Source organism: Bombus huntii, unplaced genomic scaffold (genome assembly GCF_024542735.1).
Source record: "Bombus huntii isolate Logan2020A unplaced genomic scaffold, iyBomHunt1.1 ctg00000062.1, whole genome shotgun sequence".
Taxonomy (NCBI): domain Eukaryota; kingdom Metazoa; phylum Arthropoda; class Insecta; order Hymenoptera; family Apidae; genus Bombus; species Bombus huntii.
This window is the reverse complement of record NW_026099323.1, coordinates 536,140-557,482: the sequence shown is the minus strand read 5'-3', so window position 1 is coordinate 557,482 and position 21,343 is coordinate 536,140. Positions and strand designations below refer to the sequence as shown.

General features: G+C 39.7%; 2 protein-coding genes and 1 pseudogene across 2 annotated transcripts in view; 2 read left to right on the top strand and 1 right to left on the bottom strand.

Annotated features, from left to right (window-relative positions):
• The window catches only part of LOC126876030 (uncharacterized), a 143,037-nt gene that overhangs the window by 37,503 nt on the left and 84,191 nt on the right, over positions 1 to 21,343 (bottom strand). The gene's annotated exons all lie outside the window — the stretch shown is intronic.
• Positions 416 to 5,236, top strand: LOC126876068 (uncharacterized). The gene is made up of 2 exons (XM_050638983.1): positions 416 to 896; positions 1,308 to 5,236. The coding sequence occupies exons 1-2, from the start codon at positions 416 to 418 to the stop codon at positions 5,234 to 5,236; spliced, it is 4,410 nt and encodes a 1,469-aa protein (XP_050494940.1).
• LOC126876027 (carcinine transporter-like) overlaps positions 8,077 to 21,343 on the top strand; it is a 57,420-nt pseudogene continuing 44,153 nt past the window's right edge.

Sequence of the window (21,343 nt, the reverse complement as noted above, 5' to 3'; positions counted from 1 at the left end):
AATCGTAAGCATAGACGAGGAGGAGTCCGCTCGCGGCTTTGAAATAGCCGACGAGTACGAGAGACTAGAACTCCGATTAACTACTCAACTGAGCAACCTACGACTAACTACGACGTCACAATCGACAAACGACGAATCAGCTGCCGGTCGCGAGTCTGCTTCGCTTAAACTACCGGAGATTCGAATACCCACATTTGATGGTACGCTCTAGAATTGGCAGTCATTTTACGATTCCTTCTCGTCAACGATAGATCAAAACGAACAACTAACACCAGTCCAAAAATTCTATCACCTCCGATCAGCCTTGACTGGGAGGGCCGCGCGAAGTATAGAATCGCTAGCCATCACCGAGTCAAACTATGCAATCGCCGTTGACATACTTAAGGAAAAATTCGACTGCCACCGTCAAATCTGCATGCGCCACCTAGACTTGCTTTTCGACTATCCGAAAATAGTTAAGGAGACACCCGAAGCCATAGATGACTTCCTCGAGACGGTCAAAATAAATCTCCAAGCGTTAAAGAACCTCGGTGACCCTATCATATCAAACACCGTTCTGATCAAATTACTTACATGGAAGCTACCCCCAGCCATCATTCGCAAATGGCAATGCACCTTACCAGACAAGAAATTACCGTCATACAAGCACTTGATAGACTTCTTGCAAACACGGACGAACGGCGATAGAACAAGTTCAGCATTTACCGCTACGAAAAGGGCCTCCGAACCACCCAACCGTCAGCGACCGAGCGCGTCGCGAAGTCATGCATTCACCGCGACGCTCAAGACGCCGGTATGTCCGGACTGTCGAGGACAACACGAACTACGGTATTGTGACGTCTTCAAGGCGAAATCGCCCAGGGAGCGTCTCGACACAGCCAAACGGGCGTCGCTCTGTACGAATTGTTTAGGCAAGGGACACGCTCTCAATCAATGCTCCGCCGGGTCATGTCGCATCTGTAGACAGCGTCACCATACTTATTTACATCGAGATCATGGTCACAGTAGATTACGTGCAAGCCGCACATCGAGCGGTCGATCGTCGAGCGACCGATCATCGAACGGTCGATCTCCGCCTAGTTCACCGATCCCGCGGTCGTCACACCGATCGAGACGCGCATCCGCGTCTCCACGAACGTCTCCCCGAACGTCTCCCCGAACGTCTCCCCGAACGTCTCCCCGAACGTCGCCGCGAACATCCCCGAAACGCGAATCTCGGTCAACGCGAACGACGGCATCGGGGTCAAATATCTCCCCCAGTGCTAAACAGCTAGGGGAACACTGATATCCTCAAACGGCTTTGCTAGGGACCGAACCACCGAAAACCGACTCATTGACCTCGCCCCCGTCCGGCCCACTCCACCGCGATTTGTTAGTCACCGCACAGGTCAACATACTGGACAATAGAACTCAACCGTTCCGCTGTAGAGCTCTGCTAGACACCGGCGCGAGCATGAACTTCATCACCGAGAGACTCGCCAATTCGTTGAGACTCAACCAACGGAAATGTTCGGTCCCGATCGGAACACTTAACACGTTGTCAACGACTTCGAAACGCTACATCACGGCCACGATCACCTCCGTTGACGGCACATACGAACGCACCTGGACTTTTCTAATCATACCGACCATATCGACTTCGATCCCAGATCAACCCGTAGATCGGTCAACGATACAGATACCCAGAAATCTACGACTAGCCGATCCAAGATTCCACAGACCTGCTCCGATCGACGTGCTATTGAGCGCCGGGCCAACACTAGCGTCACTGTGTGTCGGCCAACTTGATATCAGTCAAGCAAACGGGACCGACTTGCGTCTGCAAAAAACGCGGTTCGGATGGGTCATCGGGGGGAGCCCAGCCTCGCAACCACCCGCACACGCATTTCACGCGTCCACGACGGCCTTGCAGGCGGATCTCGCCCGTTTTTGGGAAATCGACGAGGGACCGCCCACCGCGCACATTTCGGAAGCGGAGCGACAGTGCGAGGAACATTTCCGGAATCACGTTCAACGCACCCACGAAGGGCGATACATGGTCGCTCTCCCCTTCAACGAGACAACTCCCTCGCTTGGATCCTCCAGAGCCATGGCGATGAAGCGACTAATATCTCTCTGCCGTCGGTTCCAACGAGATAAGCGTTTCGAAGCCGACTATCACGCCGTAATACAGGAATACTTGGCATTAGGGCACATGACGAAAGTTACCACGGACCACTGCACTGACGACGGATATTTTTTACCACATCATGGCGTGATCAAGGAGTCCAGCCAAACTACGAAACTCCGAGTCGTGTTTGACGGATCGGCCCCAACCACCACCGGAGTTTCATTAAACGACGTACTTCATACGGGACCGAAACTACAAGATGATTTATACTTCATCCTTTTAAGATTTCGAGCTCATCAATACGTCATTACAGGCGATGTCGAAAAAATGTATCGCCAATTTCTTGTGCGCCCGGAGGATCGGAAATTTCAACAAATTTTGTGGCGCAATGCTGATGGAGAAGTCGACACTTATCAACTCAACACAGTGACATTCGGGCTCTCAGCGGCCCCTTATCTGGCCATCCGCTGCCTCAAGCAACTGGCGGACGACGAGGGGCATCGATATCCACGAGCGGCGACAGTCTTACAGCGAGACTTCTATGTCGACGATGTTCTCACAGGAGTCGATACAAGGGTCGAGGCACAATCATTGAGAACGGAGCTCACAGAACTGCTCAAGCTAGCCGGCTTAAACATCCGGAAATGGGCGTCGAACGACCGGGAACTGCTACGAGGATTTCCCGAGACGGACATAAACGATAAGCTGCTACTAGGCGAATCGCAAACCTTCAAGACATTGGGTGTTGTTTGGAATTCCTTCGACGATTCGATCCTATACTCCGTCAAAACCAATGATGCCGACTCTCGAATTACGAAGAGAACCATCAGCTCCGAAATCGCCAAGATCTACGACCCGCTCGGATTGCTGGCACCAGTAATTGTTCGAGCTAAGATGTTGCTCCAGCGACTCTGGACACTAAAAATTAATTGGGACGAATCCTTACCGGCTGACGTGCACACGGAATGGAGCAAATATTACGCACAGCTGCCATTATTGAATAACGTGGAGTTTCCACGTAAAACGATAATCAACCCCGCAGCGGAAATTCAGTTACACGGGTTCTGTGACGCCAGCGAAAGGGCATATGGAGCATGCGTTTACCTTCGCACCATCACCCTGGATGGTCAGGTCTGTACACGTCTCCTCACTGCGAAGTCGAAGGTAGCTCCGCTCAAATCACTAACCATTCCAAGGCTGGAACTGAGTGGAGCACTCCTTCTCGCGTCACTAGCCACCACGGTCCTCCAAGCCTTGCCAAGCAACATTGCTCGGACCGTTTACTGGACTGACTCCACAATCGTTCTACATTGGATCAACACATCACCCCACACGCTGAAAACCTTCGTCGCTAACCGTGTGACAGAAATTCAACGGAAGACTCACGCCTCAGATTGGCGTCACATCCCCACTACCGATAACCCGGCAGATCTCATATCTCGAGGCCAACTACCCGAAGACTTCCTGAAAACAACCATTTGGCAACATGGACCAGAATGGCTTCAACAACCGGAAGAATACTGGCCAACGTGGAACCCAGTACCGTTAAACGAAACACCGGAGCAGAAAAGGGCAACCTGTCTGTCCGCGACGCCGGCGGACCACAGCATACTGGGGAGATTCTCCTCTTGGCCCAAGCTTATAAGAATTGCCGCTCGGTGCCTTCGATGGAGACAAACCCGGGATCGAGGCAAACCTCTGACCATGCACGAGTTGACCAATGCACACAACAGATTAATCAAACTATTGCAAGCCTGTTATTTTTCAGACGAAATCCGTGCTCTCCGGTCAGATAGAAATTCGGCAATGAAGGGGAAGCTCCAAAGACTCAATCCATTTCTGGACAAGGACGGGATGCTGCGCGTCGGAGGCCGACTCAGTCATTCACCAATGCCTTTCAACCAGAAGCATCCAATAATTCTACCCAAATCCTCAGTTACCGCGCTCATAATCGAGCATGAACACCTCCTAAATCTCCACACCGGAACTCAAGCTACCTTGTACGCCCTAAGGAGATCCTATTGGCCTATCGACGGCCGCAGTCAAGTTTGGAGCACGCTGAAGAAGTGCGTCCGTTGCTGCCGAGCCAATCCCCCTCCAGTGGATTATATAATGGGCGACCTTCCAGCTGCCCGGATAACAGAGTCTCGGCCATTTACCAACGTCGGAATCGACTACTGCGGACCGTTTTACATCAAGGAACGAAAGGATCGCAACCGACTCAAAATCAAGGTATACGTAGCGATCTTTGTGTGTCTTGCAGTTAAAGCAGTCCACATCGAGTTGGTCAGCGATCTCACTAGCGAGGCCTTCATTGCTGCTCTGCGGAGATTCATCGCTCGCCGCGGATTCTGTGGGACAATCTACTCCGACAACGGTACCAACTTCGTTGGTGCCAACAACGAATTACGAGAGCTCCGAAATCTCCTGCAATCCGACGATCACAAGGCACAGGTCCAGTCCTTTTTAGCCGACCGACGGATCGAATGGCACTTCATCCCTCCCAACTTACCTCACTTCGGCGGGTTGTGGGAGGCTGCAGTGAAGTCTTTCAAACGACATCTCAGACGGGTCGCCGGTAACGAGCTCTTGACCTTCGAAAACCTTAACACCCTCATCATTGAGATCGAGTCCATCCTCAACTCCCGCCCGCTGACGCCGATATCTTCAGACCCAAACGATCTCCTAGTTCTTACTCCCGGTCATTTCCTCATCGGAGATTCACTAACCAGTTTCCGAGAACGAGATTTCAGGGACACGCCATCCAATCGTCTCTCCTGCTGGCAGCATATTCAGAAACTCAAACAACACTTCTGGCGCCGGTGGCATCGAGAGTATCTCAACGAGCTACATATCCGGAACAAATGGAACAAGGGCAGTCACGACATACGAGAAGGCACCATCGTCCTTCTCAGAGAAGACAATGTTCCCCCGATGCAATGGCCATTGGGCAGAATCATCAAGGCCCAACCCGGCGCAGACGGCATCATACGCACGGCTATCGTTCGAACAGCGACAAGTACCCTCGAACGGAGCATCAAGCGGATGGTACCACTACCGAGCAGAACGACTCCAGACGACTCCGAACCAATCAACAGTCCGAAGTCTGATAAGAGGTCCACCTGACGACAGCACACCATATCACTTGATCGGTGCCCTCTCAACGGGGGGAGGATGTTACGTCGCGTAACACTCTACCTAGCCGAGGCCACACACCGCGGGCAATATGGCAACCAGATGTCTTCGGATACTCGCAGCGTATCTTCCATGATTTCAAGGACCTTCCATAAATCACATAGATTTCCTAGAAAAGGTCCTTCAAACGAAACAAACATCTGGTTCGGAGGAATTTCTAGAGACTATTGTCTACCACGGCTTAACAAGGGAAAGTCAGTTTTTGTCACGTCCGCTGCAACTTTCCTCCCACTAACCACTTTCTCTCGAGGGCGGTTAAGACCCTTCGTTTAACCAATTAAAAACGAAGCCTATTCCCTCACTCTCCTAAATAACATCGGCACCAACAAATCCGATGGTCCCGTGCGCTAGACTCACTCATCCTTAGCTCTCCTCCGAGACAGCATCGTCTCCCAAGAGTACTGTTTTTACATCCTTCGAACGGTCAACATCCTTCGAGCGGGTATACACACCCGTACATCAGTCACTCACTCATCTCGTACATACGCACCAGTGTAACTATCCTCGTTATAAGTTGTGGAATAAACGGTGAAATATAACTTACTACTGTGTCATATTCATATCAACCACCTCTGTTATCCTAACCGAAACAGGGGAACGACTACTTCGCGGCGTCGATTCACCGAATCGTAGCGAGAATTTACGCCTCTCGCTGACGCGTTTTCCTCGCGACCGCGTCTCTCCGTGAACGGTCGTAACAGTGGGTTTCGCACAATGGAGGCCTCTTCCAGTATCGGGGCCACTAGGCCTGCGTGCGTTCTAGAGCCTCTTTATCCGAACGAGACCGATTCCTCGATCGAATTCTATCGTTCTCCATAGTTTCCTGCTTTCTTTTTCGTATTTTTCATATTTCGATGAGACATGGATTTTAGTAAATGATTTTTTTGACGTATTAGTATGACGTATTACGTAAATAATTTGGAATTTCTTATGTAAACTATAACTGGTGCATAAACACGTTGCGTAAACTTGGCTTAATTACTGGTTTGTGATAATTCATATGTTCTAATTTTACCGATGAAAATTATATCATCCAGAAAATATGACATTCAAACGCTGATTTCAATGACTGCATCTTCCGAGATGACAGACAACCGTTTGTGTAACTTAAGAACATTTTTTTAGATATAGCGCGAGTTTGAGCTAATTCTGACTGCGAACTGAAGCAATTAGTTATACATATCGTAACAAATATTTATTGTTTAATATCCACTATTACACTACACACTGTACGATGCGAACAATCGGATGAATTTCCAACTCAATAGCAGTATTGTTTAATCTTAAAGCTGATACAAACGTATTACACATATCGCTGACGTGGTCGACTGCATATGTGCATAGATGAAGTATTATGACAGAATTACCGATACGTATTATGCGAGGATAGGGAACACCATTGGAAATGTCATTGCATGTTAAGAATAACATTATATTGCGACAAAGAAAAGGCATCTATAAGAAATGAGCAGAATTACACAAGCAAAAGCTACATAAATCTCAGATGTATCAAATAAATTCCTTAAAACATGTACGATGAATATATTACGAACACTCTTAAAAAAAGTTCTTTTCAATAAGCTTGAACGCATAATTTTTCGATTCTATTTCCCAGTCCCTCTCATATAACCTCTTTTCCAACATACAACTAAACTACTCAATCTTCCATTTCCTAGCCCGACTTGTAAACTGTTTCCCAGCTTCTCTGCAAGCCTCTCTTCCATCGTATAACCCTCTTCAGTCCTCTTTTTCGATCAGACTTTACTCGAATACAAAAATGCTTATCGTGACAACACATCGTTATACTATTCGCGTGAGAATCAAATTTGATCAAGGATATTTATATAAATTTACACCTTCGTGTATCAAAGGCATTATTTAGATGAGAGAAAAAAAGAAAAAATATGTCAAAAGGCAAAGTTTATACTTTAATGAATGATCAACGAAATAGATTGTAAGCAGAAATTTGTTTATTTACCAAATATTCTGGAACATTATAAAGAATACATTTTTGTATATTAGGGGCGTCTTACGGATTTTCTCGTTTCTAAATTTCCTATAGATGGATAAAACTCCACATTAATGTTCTATCTATGCACATTAATGTCTCAATGAAAATTAATATTTTTACATTGGGTAGGTATTAGGAGAGTATTAATTAAAGAAATGTTGAGATTAACAAGAATAAATTATGCAAAAGATCGCTATGAAGAACGACATCTTTTTATGTAGCACCGAATCTATCGAAAAATAGAATATTTTTATGATGCAATAGTGATTTTTATTCAAAGCTTCTCTAGTTTCTCAAAAATGCATAGAATGTACGTTGCATAACCATCTATCAACCACGCGTAATATGTATATGGTAGATAGTAGCAACGACAATATGGAACAAGTTTACTATAGAAAATTAGATCTCCTCGTAGAGGATCGTGCGTTTTAAAAATCACAATGCTTTCGACATTCGTTGAATGTTCTCATCGAAAGCCTTTTCAACTGCGCGCGAACGTTTAAAAATCCACACAATCTAATAATCGACTCGAGTCAGAGAATAACGAAGATCATAACTTTATCTTGCATTTTTCGATCGAAAAAAGAAAAGAAGCAAAGAAGGTGAACGTAACGAAAAAGAATAAAGAGGATAAGAAGCGCGTGCACGAGAATTACGCGAGCTTCGAAAGATCGTGGAGGGCATCGTTAATGACCCACTCTAAGTGGCGAAGAATTACACGCTGGCACGCTCTCCATGTACCCTGATCGAATGCAGGGCCTCTGAAATGCTGAACTACGTCCGCAAGTTTTGTTATCGTTGCCAGAGCGAGGTGACAGAGCTTTAGTGCAAGGTTAGTCGGCGATGAGTGAAGTGGCAATCCTCTGCACGGCCATTATTCTTCGGTAGCGGCTAGGACCAGAAAGGATTTCGTTCGAATTCCTGTCGTGAGTACATTGCTTCATCGGTACATTGGATGGAATATTTCTAAAAACCGACGTTCCTACGCGTCGATTTCGGTTCCTTTCTCTCTGATGTCTCTACATCATTTACGCACGTAGCGAGTCTTCTGGATTTACAGTTTGTCCAAACTATTTCTCATTAAGAATCTCTAAACAAGTGAATATGATATGGTGTCTTTCTCTCAAGACTATCGGTTTTCTTTATCCTCGATCGAGTCGTTAAAAGTTTGTCTTAGATATTTTATGCAAAGATTGTCAAGAGAAATGTTATCACATTTACTTGTAGGAATTTAGTATTCGAATTATGAAGGTTTAATATGTGTAAAAATATATGTACACATTTTAAAAACCTGTTAAGCTATAGCTACATCGAATTACTCCTAGTAATTTTTGTTTTGAAACGATAAATTTGTCAGTGGTAATTTTCTTCAGTTCGATAAAATTCTGATGTAAAAGTTTTCTAACAGAACACAAAGTCCTGAACTGACTTTCTCTTAAATTCTTGAATTTTATTACAAATGTTTGATCAATAGCGTAAATAATTATGATTGAAGCGATATAACGAAAACCGTAACAATTTTGCCAATTGTAATGTACAAACGAAAAATCGGTCTGTGTCATTTTAACAGATTTAGCAATCTTAGTGTTGAGAGGGTGGTTTTTCATTTCTTTGTTTTAGCGGGGTAAATATAAGAGAACTGTAAGTCGTTAGCTTAGTGGAAGCGCGTTTCGCAGAAATAATTAATGCATCTTTCATTCCATTGTATCAAACTGTGATTAATCGCGACGAACGTGCAATTAAGATGTGTACCGGAGAAAAATCTGCTGCATTTAGTTGCGTGAATTCGAGTTAATCCGAGGCAGTGGAGAAATAATCTCATCGATAAATAACACGTAATTTTGTCGTATATTTCATGCCAGGAAACCTTGTCGACTGAAAAATTGTGATTTTCGTAAGTGATAATAAATTTACCAAACAATTTGTTTGTTTCTGATTAGAAAACCGATCGACTTTAAATTCTGAGAGAACGTGTTTCACAAATGATGAAGAATTTTCGAAACAATAGTGGCAAAATCTTTAATTTGATCTCTCAATAAAAAAAATCTGTACTCTCATTATGTTCTTAACTTCGATCGGTTCACACGAATTTAATCTAACAAGTCGTTACTTGGTACTGAAATAAACCAAATTTAACATGCAATCTTATGATACAATATTTTAATTATTAATTTTTCATAGAGAGTTTTTCAACGTTTCTTAACTTGAAAACCTAAAGGAACAGTGAAGAGATATCTTCAGTCCTATGTAATTCAAATAAAACACTACAAAATACATTGTTATGGACGCTTGGAAAATTCAAAACAAAGTCCTCCGCGTGAATAGAGATATAGCACACATAGGATTAATCTTTCAATAATTTTCTAATAATATTTACGTATATTCAAAAATATTTCTAACAAATATAATAATAGTAAAATTGTCTACAATTCCAAGAATACATATTTCGCTGAAGATGGTCTCTCGTGAAAGAATTACCTGAATTTAAGTACAAAACAGAAACGAAACAAAAATCCGCGACGGATCAAGTCTATTGTCCCAGCGAATGGAACTTGAAATCGAATTTGGATTGTTCGCCGCGGACACGATTTCCAGGTAAATCGATACATTCTAAAAAGCAAGGAAGCCCGTGGGACGGGACAACAAAAATAAATTGAGAAGATTAATTGCAATTACCACATAGGTCGGGTTACACCATTGTTTGACCGACGTCCCTCCTGAACTTCGAAACTGGGTTGCATAATGCGGTCGAGGCACGAGCTTAACCCTGCATTGGGCTAAAATTTCATACATGCTCGTCAAAGGAAGCCTAGACGATGATAATTACCATTTTCAACTATGAAAATTATCACGGAAACTTAGAATTGCACAGCATTTCTGTCCATCTATTAACACGACGTAACATTTCTTCTTCTAGAAAGAAATTCAGAAGAAAAGATGATTGTGTCTAAAAAAAAAAAAAAAAAAAAAAAATGAAAAATGAAAAACACGAGATTCAGGTTTACGATCATAGAGAGTTTTCACCGTAACGTTGCGTTTACACAATTTTTATGTATTATTTTGCTACTTGGTTCTTAATAAGTTAATCGATGCCGTGACCAAGGGCACTCGAGAAGCAGAGTCGCGAGAATTCGAGACGTAGAGATCGTGCGAGTCAACGAATTTCTCGAGAGAAAAGTTTATTCGCTCGAGAGGAGATAAACTCTTAAACAACATGTAATTTCTTTTCTCTTGTATTTTCCCAGCGTTTCGTTTACTTTCTCTCCCCTTTGATAAAAAGTTACGATAGTTGACATGGTTCAGCATTTTGAAACATCTGATTTTTAATTGACAAGTTTCTCGATCGAAGAATATTAAATGGAGAACCTTTTAATTGAAAAGACGTTGGGTTTTTAAAATCACTGAGGAGCTTGTTTCAACTTCTGAAACTTTTCGGTCGGGATAGATTTTTGGAAAGTAATTTTAATTGATACGCTTGTACTTCGCTTAGTATACTACACCACCTGGAATATTTTCAATTGGATTTTTTATTGCAAAAATTTATTAATATTGAGAAAACTTTATTCTGCAACTGCATTCTCTTATACAAATATTTCTTCTTCATTTGCTACCCACCTCATTCTACAAATATTTCTCCACGATAATTTTGTAGCTCACTCTCTCTTATAAATTTGTTCAAATAATTAATATACGCGAGCAGTAGTCAAACGAAATCCATCTGTCACTCCATTTGATTATTTTACAAATTTCCATTTAATATTAAGGGGACAAATATTTAATTCGTTATTTTCACGATTTATGCTAAGGATCGCGCTACATCAAAACTTTCAGTTCGTAATGTACGTCAATTTTAATATCATCTGAAGGTTGGAATTATTCTGTATTCCTATCTCATTTAAAATTTAAACTCCACTCTGTAGCATTAATTTGCAGCAGAGACAGCGAATGTATGTAGTAGTCATCTTATCCGTATGCTACAGCGTTCAACGAATTTGCAACTCGTTAATCTAAGCGACACACAACAAGTATTTTGTTTTAGCAGCATTGCCATTCGTTTCAACTTCATCTGAGCGAATGGAAAATCCACGTTCGATCAAAGGAAATATGGTGCGCGAGTTATTCAATTAATTGTCGTATTTATTGATAGTTTAATTAGTTTGCACATTTTCTTTATTTTCACCACAAATTCTGACCAGTTACAGCCTCCTGTTCTAATGTATTTGAAAAAATTAGTGGTTTTATATACAATTTATATACAATGATAAAATGAGAATATTTTAACGTTAATCGAACAAGCTTTCCTTTTAATCAGTAAAAATTATATCCTCGCGAAAAGTTATGACCATCGATATATTCTACCAATTCACGATATATTACGAGTCGTTAACGAATTAAAGAGCTCGTTTTCAAACATAGATCGTACAAAAATTGTTCATTTGTTCATTGTTCGTTGTTCATTGTTCATTCAACCGAATTTGACGAATCGCCAGGCAATTTCTTTTAATTGAAAAAAAGAAACGCGAGGTCTTTTAATCCACCGAGAAGATTATTCGTACAGTTGTAAAATGTCGAATAGATAAAGATTGTACGCGTCTTGTCTTAAACTCTCATTAGCGTAGGTTGATTCGTGCAGTAAAAAAAAAAAAGGAGGGGAAAATAACTTTGCTAAATTCAACCAGGCAGCTTTCGTCGTATTAAAAGTTTTAGGGTTGTTTTATAATTATGAGCCGAGGTTTGCGACAATGCGACGCAGTTTACAATAGTTCGTCGCAGTTGACAATACTTGAGCAACGCGTAGAATAACAGACGATGAAGAATAGTGGTGCAAAAAAACGAATGATATATTATAACGCATGTCGTCATTGATCTGGAAACTCATTAAACGATAGGATTACGGCCATATTCGCGGATTGTATCCGCGACGGATATAAAACGACAAATTCCGTGGATAGGTTCGTTGTAACAACGTCGACCACTTGGACACAATACTCCTTGATTATCCGTGTGATTTTATTTGCGGGCGTGGAATTTCCACGAAAATTCGAAACTGTATGCCACGGTTTCGTAAACCGGTGTTCCATCGCGAAAGTGCTGGATGAAACTGAGTATACAACGTTCAATTCGCGCAATTCTCTTCAATTGACATCATTCCGCCCTATGTTGCATGACGTTTACGTCATGTTTCGAAGAATTTGACATAGGACGGCGCGAACACCATAAATCAATTGTTCGACAGGCGATCGATCGATTTTAAAGTAAGCTTAAACGCCGTTAGATGAACGGCGTCAGATGAGTTGGCCGTCGTGTCGTCTGCCGGAAATCGAGCTGGCGACACCAGTTTCGCGCTTGTCACGCGCAAGTGTTAGATTGTTTTAAATGGCGTGACGCGGATGACACTTCTGTAATTGTTAAAATTGTTGATTCTTGTCTTTGAGATAACTGGCAAAGAATTGTAAAAGATAGCCTATTGTCAAGAGGAATTTCTCAGGAGTTCGATGGTTCGTTAAGAGGTTCAAGTTGTGCGATTTAGTATTGTTAAACACTGTATTGTGCAACTATTTGCACGTTCATAATGTATATTGATAAATCTAAATGGCGTGACGCGAACTATACTAAATGGCGTAATTGCTAAAATTGTTGGTTTTTGCCTTCGCGATAACTTTGAAAGCTTCCGTGAAAGATAGCGTATCGTCGAGGTCCGAAGTTTTTTCAGAAGTTCGCCGTTTCAGAAGTTTTATTTCAACTCGTATACTTTAGGATTTTTACGCGGCTTTATGCAACTATTTGGACTTTTATAATGTGTATTGATAAATTTAAACGTTGTGACGCGAATGGTATTAAATATTATGATTGTTAAACTTGTTGATTCTTTCCTTTAACATAGCTTTAAAAAGCTTCTATAAAAGCTAGCGTATTGTCAAGGTTCCTCAAAAAATCGGAGTTTTGTTGAAGATTCAAACTGGTTTAGGATTCTAAAACATTGGATATTTCTATTTTGAAACATTTTATAGCCGCGTTTTATGTTTAAGATATACTGAATCTTCATTTATATTACAGATTGTATCATTATGCTGTTATACCTTTAAATTACAAGACCGTATCTTCAAGACTAATTATTAATCATCTTAGAATCTCAGGATTCGATCCTTCGACTTTTAAATTACGTTACGGTATTAAATCATATTACATGGTAATAAATTTTACCAACTTGTTGAAATAGCTTGTACTCTGCGCAAATCAAAATCGTATTATCACTAGATTGATATACAACTAAGTTACTGTATGTCATAGCAACTTTTCAAATCGATCGAAAATCAAAAACGATGCGGTTCGTATCGCGGCAAATAGTATGCCGTGTGTCACAAACATGAAGGTCTTGTAGTAGACATTGAAAACTATGGAAAAATATATATTACGATATTTATATATTATTAATATTATAACATTGCGAAGATATTCGTTGTTGCAATTTAATTACATTAGGGTTGAGTAAATTAAGCTCATTAAATGTCAGTATAAGAAGAGACAAAATTACATTTTAAATTAAGAACATCGATTTCAAAAATCTCTCGATATTTTTTATTTCTTTTTTTTTCCTCTTAAACATTATAGATCTTTAACTACAGCGCGTTGCAATGTAATATACTCGCGTTTAATAATTTTGCAGAACGATATCCTACGAATATTAAACCTTAATCGTTTCCTAGAATTAACTCAAATAAATCCAGGAAATCCCTCAGAGCCATTGATAATTGTCTTACCTGGTAGTAAGTACTTTAACTACGAAACATTACATTACATCGACGACTGTTAATGCGTTAACTGAATTATCGTTTATAGACTAGTAAATTAAGTCACCCTACATAGAAATACAAAATTAGATTTTACGTTGAAAGCGTTGATTTTGGAATCTGTACTGGTCGATCTTATAATTCTACGCCTGTACGAAATTCTGGCAACACTATATCGGAGAACGGAGTTTAAATTATTAATATAAGAACTACTTCAAGTAAATTCAGATTTGCTTCTGAATAATCATGGTTTTCCCATGCTGAAAAATGATCGAGCAATATGAATAATAAAGAACCATTTCTTAGAATTAAATGAGTTTCTATATTTCATTTTCCTAATATAAAATTTTACCAAATACCAAAATTAATACACTTGGACCTAATTAACTAGTATGATATAATAAATACAATGTTATACTAAATAAATATATTAATAATTACAATGCTAAGTGTATTTCGAAATTATTTCTTATTCCCTTTAACAAAATCCTTGCACCTATCATGTTTTTGCAACAGCCTGTATATACAAGGTGTCTCGTCTTGATCGAGCCAGGCAAATATCTCTTAAACCGTATATTATTCGAAAGAAGTGTTTCTTCGAAAAATACATAGCTTCGAGATCTCAAGGTGACCTTCGTTTATTCAAATGGATTTCTACATACATTTTTTTCATACGCTATTCGATGGATTTTTTAATTCCCTACAAACCAGTATTAGAGTACTTCAATGGAAAAATGATTAGTTCAAAAGGTATTCCAGCTTCAACCTTGTAAAACTTATCGCATGAAAGACAAGGAAAGATAACACAGCGCACTTACGTTCATATGTTTCTTGTCCTCCACACGCTCAATTTTAATGAAATTAACAATGAGATATCTTTTAAGCTAAGAATTTTCAGATACAACTACCTTGATACTTTTCCGTAGAGAACTAAAAAGTGCATCGGATGGTGTATGAAAGATAAAACGTATAATTCAATTGGAAGAAACAACGGTTATCTTAGAATCTCGTAAACGCTTCCACTTAGACAAATCCAATTGAACGTCGTAAGATGGGCCAATTGAAACCGTACAATTTTATTGTACGCTCTTTCTCGAATTACGTATAGTTTAGGATATATGTTTGCGTGGAACGATCAAAATGAGACACCATGTACATTAATACATTCCACATTCATTATCGCGAAATTGCGTTTCCCTTTGACTTTTTCGAGTTTCCGGGACGCGACAGCACGTTCCATTCAACCGCAATTCGCGTACTCGCTTACAATTAGTCAGGGTCGCGATACTCGCGAGTTCCACTAGCGCGATTAGTCATAATGGCTATTATTTTATTGTGTAACAGTTTTTTCCCTCGTTGCTTGCCAATCGAATTGCCTGTTACCGAGAGGCACTACTCGACACGCCCGCGTCTCTAAACGTTAAATACCTTGAATATTAATGTCAGCGACGTCTGATATAGTGCATTTTACCGATGATGAAATCCACTCGATCACTAGGGAAAAACACGGCGTAACGAGGGCGTGTGTACATGAAACGTGGATCATTTGCTCCGCACGATCGATCATGCTAATGTAACGAATATAACAAATCGTTACGATAGCTTCTACTCTTAGAAGAAAGAATAGAAATACCAGCAGACACTGGGAAAATGACAAATGTACAATCAGTTCCAAGTAATCCGCATGTCTTGAAAACATTGACATTCTTTGTTTAAATAAAGCATGTAGGAGTCAATCTGACAAGCTGAACTGATCGATTTCGATGTTTGAAAAGTTTTTAATTTTACGTATCAAAATACGTAGATAGGGTTCATTTCGCAGAAACGGAACGATTAATTAACCTCGATAGAATTGGTCAGTTTTATTTCTATATCGTAGTTACTTTTTGTTTTATTACGCAAGAATAAAACAGTTATGTTAATCGTTTTGTTACGAAATACGTTAACTCTACGCTGAAATTTTAGAAGATTTTACTCGAGTATAAATAGCCTTTCTATTACGAAGACTTTTGTATGGGAATGTAGATGCCGAAAAATGTCAGCTCGAAAATACAGAGAAAAGATTTATATATAAAATTCAGCATAAACCGGAAACGCCACTTCAAGACGCGTAAATGTACCAATGTATCTTTCATCAAGATAGAAAAAGGGACGTCGAAATTATTAATAGACTAATAGACTATTAATAATTAATAGACTATTAATAGACTGTTGAATGGTTTAATCGAGACACAATGGAATACACAATAGAATTGTAATATCGTGATATAATGTGTTTACAAAGAGTGGACAATAGAGATGTTAATCAGACAGAAAAAGACGATTGTTGTTCAACCTGAACTATTCACGCCAAACGCACAGAAAACAGCGCAATCCACACTCTCTCGGCAACGCCACTCGCAACCTCTGTCTCCGCTCAGCTCGCACTCGGCTCCTCGACTCGCACGCTGCTTTTCGACTCCCACGCTGCTTTTCGACTCGCACGCTGCTTTTCGACTCGCACGCTGCTTTTCGACTCCCACGCTGCTTTTCGACTCGCACGCTGCTTTTCGACTCGCACGCTGCTTTTCGACTAACGCTCTGGCCGTTGCCGCATTCTATTGTCTATTGCTGGGCCCACCGCACACGTGTTCTACAGACGCTCGTAGCCAGGGTCACGTAGGTCCTTTCGACTATTTACCTATTTACCTGAAGGACCCGGTAATGCATCGATGGAGCCGACAGCGCCTCGGCTCTCGCGACATTGTCTGTAGTTAGCTCGACGTTTCTTGGGCCCTTCTTCCCGATACTACAGAATTTTTACAGAAATACATAATAACAGAGTAGTGATACATCAACGGCTGTCATCAATCTCAGGTGTGCGTTATTACGTTGACCCTGGCCACGGATTAGCTAACACCTTGATGGTGACGTTATTAATCGATGGGGTTTTTACTTTCTGAATGATATACAGCATTATGTGACGTTTCCTATTTCAGCAGATTGACTTTAGAAAGAAAGAAACTGTAGAAAGAGAAAGGGAGAAAATGGGGAGTCATAAATTCTCGTATCATTAATAGAAGTCTAAATATCACGTGATAAGTTATATATAGCACGTAATAAAATATTCGGCTTACCTTTTCAATTTAGTTTCCATCAAAGATAGATTACGGATTTTTATGCAAATTCATATCTTTACGAATATAACTGAAGGAATGGGACCTCGATGGATAATCATTTTTTCGATAGATATTATAACGAGTACTATAGTTCGAATTTATTCATATATTTTTGCTTATGTTTCGCGTTTAAGTCTCCCATAAGTGCATAAAAAGTTGCATACTAGTCAAAAATTGAATGGTCACACATTTTGGTCAAACTTGAGTTAAAAGTAAAATATGGTTCTACAATGTTTGTAAATTATTGCAGATATTGCGATCAAAAGGCGATTTAATATTAAACACAAGAAGCACATTAGGTGCTCGAAACATGTGGCACAGCGTAGCTTAAAAACCCCTTTATCTCGACATGCGCTAAATGTGTTTTAGATCTTTACTCTCGGTTTCCATTCGATTAAAAACGTAGAATGAGAAACAAAACTCCAGAGAGTACAAACGTCCCTTCCATAGGATTCCACAAGAATCATCCCCATTCAACATACATAACATCCGTACGTACATCGATAAAAGTCCAGTATCTCTTTCCGATCGGAGAAAGAAAGCCATTCTCATGAGACTTAAAATTCGACATACTAAACTGACACACTCTTATAACTTTATCCTATTTGTAGATGATAATCTTCTTAATCGTAGCAACGTTAATGCATGAAAAGTAAATTAAATTAAGAAATAAATTCGCTCTGCCAAACGAGATGCAGCATGTCTAAATCAGAAGCATTGAAGATCTTCTTTATCTTCTCAAAGATATTAATCTGTATCAGCAATTATGATATCGTAAGCTACCTGCTTAATTCTAACATACGCTGTAGCGTAGTATAGATACCGTTGTTTGAGTTTCTAACTTGCCTTATTGCATTCTACGCTTTGCTCTTTGTTACGTATTTTATTAATCGCGGTAGCTACCTAATCCCGGACCATAAAAATCATGAAAACGATAAAGAAATAAATAAATAAGGAAGAACAGAGCATCGACTATTAGTAAAACCTACTCGACGATAGAAGCGCCTTTTCTTCGTTTCGCGGTGCCGCGAAAACGAAAGAAAAACCGCGGCCAACAGAGCGAAGGTAAAGAATCGGAAGCCGGCGGCAGAATTAAGAGGAACGCCGTTGGCTGTTTACAGTGAATACCGGTCGCGATAAATCCAGCCTCCGGTACACTCGAAATTGCTTTTCGAGGGTCGCCTTGTAGCGGATGCAATTAAACAGGATCACTGTACGCTCGTAATAAAATCTCCAAGTTCCAGTGCGCTTCCGGGATGAAAGAATCGGCTGCCTCCGCGGTGCGACGCTATTCCCGGCCGTGCAAAAAGTTCCCTTGAAAGCGCGCACTCCTCGTAACGAGCTTTTGCTAATTTTTTTAATTAATTCAAGATCGAATAGGTATCGATTAGAATCGCGATCCACATTTACGCGTTTCGATGAAACACGAATTATTAACACGAAAACACTTTCGTATTGGGTTTGAATAACATATAACGAGGTTTGAAACGAGCAGAATGTTTAATTGAAAAATTTAACTTACATTTTTACGAAGCGTCAAGACATTGTGAGATATATTTCGAAGGATTATATTTTGCTCAAATGTTTGCATTGATTTGCACAAATTATGCAGCTATATTGTTACAATATGGAACGTATTATAATGAAACGTATATTGTTACAATAATGTAAGGTAAAACCAATCCATAAATTACAGTAATGAAATTTCATATTGAATATGTACGATATTGTAACTATACAAATTAATGAACAGTTTAACAGTTTAATTAATGAACATGATAAACAATTTAATAAATCACAACTGAAGACCTTAGTAAAATAGACGTGTAAGTGCAGTTATTCAAGAAGATGATAAAAACGCTCATACAATTCCAGTTTTAATAGCATGAAAGTATAACTGCACTTACACATTTCAGAAATATTAATTATCCTAGTACTATTGCTCTTTTAATATAACGTTTTTGAACACGTAACATTAAAATCACGAAATCTATCATGATGGATCTGCCACATTATGTTCAGTTATGTTTCCTGTACTTCTCACGGAAATTACTTAACGAAATAAGGTTCGACTACGTCTAAATTTAATCTTAATTCTTTTATTTTTTTAAATTTGCTAAAAATCTCGTGTTTTTTTTAGCTCATTAAAAAGGTTTCGTATTATATTCATATATTTATACAAATTGGTGGGAGGATTTTAATTAACGATAGCCTGCGTCCATCGAGGCAAGTGGAATTAAATTTGATCTTGTAATGAAAGTTTGCCAGTTGCACTCTGTGTTTAAACGGCTCGAAGGTATTTAGTGTTTTTTGTAGAAAATCGAGAGCCGCAATGTTATACAGATTGTGAAGCTGTTCGCAAGAGATACGAAAAGTTATGAAGATGGCTACTCGAAAGTTCCCATTAGCCTACTTAAACCAAGTGCATCGCCCTCAACGACAACGACACTTATACTCACCAGTCTCCACCAAAATATGCAAACTACCCCTATGAGAGGTATTTTTCTTTTCTTTTGATAAAAACAAAACTGTATAATAAGCGATACAGAACTTTGCAAGTATAATCACATAAAATCAAGCGGCGTTAGGTAAAACTTTGGTAAACTTCTTATGAATATCGTAACTTTGATCTTCAAAATATAGTAAATTATACCATCAACCCTTAACGCATACCAAGATAGGACAAGCGATGTCTTCTTATCAAGAAGGCTATTAACATTCTCGAAAAACTGTACGATCTTTTTAATAGTTCCATCGATTAGCATTAATATATATTTTTTTTAGAAGAATATTATACAATATCGCGGAACATTTTACTCGAAGGATTTTATTAAAGTAAAAAGTACGTCAAAATAAAATTACGCTCTGACCAGAAATTATTAACAGTCACTGTGTACGCTATCATTTCGTAAAAGCGCGTTATAATTAAATTTTATTAAAAGGATAATACCGTTAAACAGCTTCGAGGCAAATACTAAAAGTATCGGATAAGCGTTTTTTCATCCAGCAAAAATTCAACAAGAACGTACTGTAAAATGGTAAGAAACTTCTAAAATCCTTTAATACGTCAAGAAGTTGGCGTTCGAGTCTAAAGTGGAGATAAAAAAATGCTTGTTTTCACCGAAAAGGCGAAAGCTCAAGAGATCGTTTTAAGCGTCTTAAGAAAATTATAGCCCGTAAGCATGGAACGTTGAAAAAGTAAATTCGAAGAACAGAATATTATTTGGAGATTGTTTTATTGGGCATGCGCATAAAGGAGCGCAACCACCTCTCTATGAACGCTTTCTACATACGAAACGGTTGTGTGCTGAACAAACATCGGACCAATCTCGGTTCACTTCTTCCCTCGCGGCCTGCTTTCACGAATCTCCATCCCTGAAACCATCCTTTCATCCCTCGTGGTCGTGGGTTTTTCGACGCTTCTCTCGTGCGATTGAAAGTAAAGGGAGAGAAAAGAATTAGAGCGATGTTCATCGATTAGGGACGAAGGGTGAGAAAGCATACAACAGTGAAATAGCAAACAGAGAACTTTTTAGGCCTTTAGGCTTTTAATCATTTTTGATAACGTTAGAATCCCAAGGAGAAGTGTAACTGGAAGTCCGCTTTACTGCGGAAGGCAGAATTATGAAATGTAAATAAATAAATAAAGTAACTTTAGAATCTTCAATTTTTAATGATTTAAAAATCTCTGATTTTTAATAATTTTAGGATCTTTAAGAGAAGATTAATCTTAATAATTTTGGAATCTCTGGACAATTTTCATAATTTCATTGATCGATTAAAATGATTTTTGATTCCAAAAATTAAAGTTTCGCGTGAAATTTATTTTTATCAATATCCATAGTTTTTAACAACAAAACGCGAGATTCAGTATAAAATAATTTTTGTACCATCGCGCCGGTGTGAAATTTTAAGCATGGACACTGTGTACCTGGAAAATAAGTCGAATACAGAACGTAAAAACGCGTAAAATAGGTTTGAAGTAGAGAAAATGAGGTTTGTAGAATTGTAAAGTGCTGTACCGAGCAGGATTTTTTATTCAAACGAAGTACTTTGTGGTCGAAAGTTTTACGGATTC

Excerpts from the sequence above, each read along its gene's own strand:
- LOC126876068 (XM_050638983.1), top strand. The coding sequence starts at position 416 with ATGCGCCACCTAGACTTGCTTTTCGACTATCCGAAAATAGTTAAGGAG. Across the intron at positions 897-1,307 it reads AGCCAAACGGGCGTCGCTCT|GGACCGAACCACCGAAAACC; the intron begins GTACGAATTGTT and ends CGGCTTTGCTAG.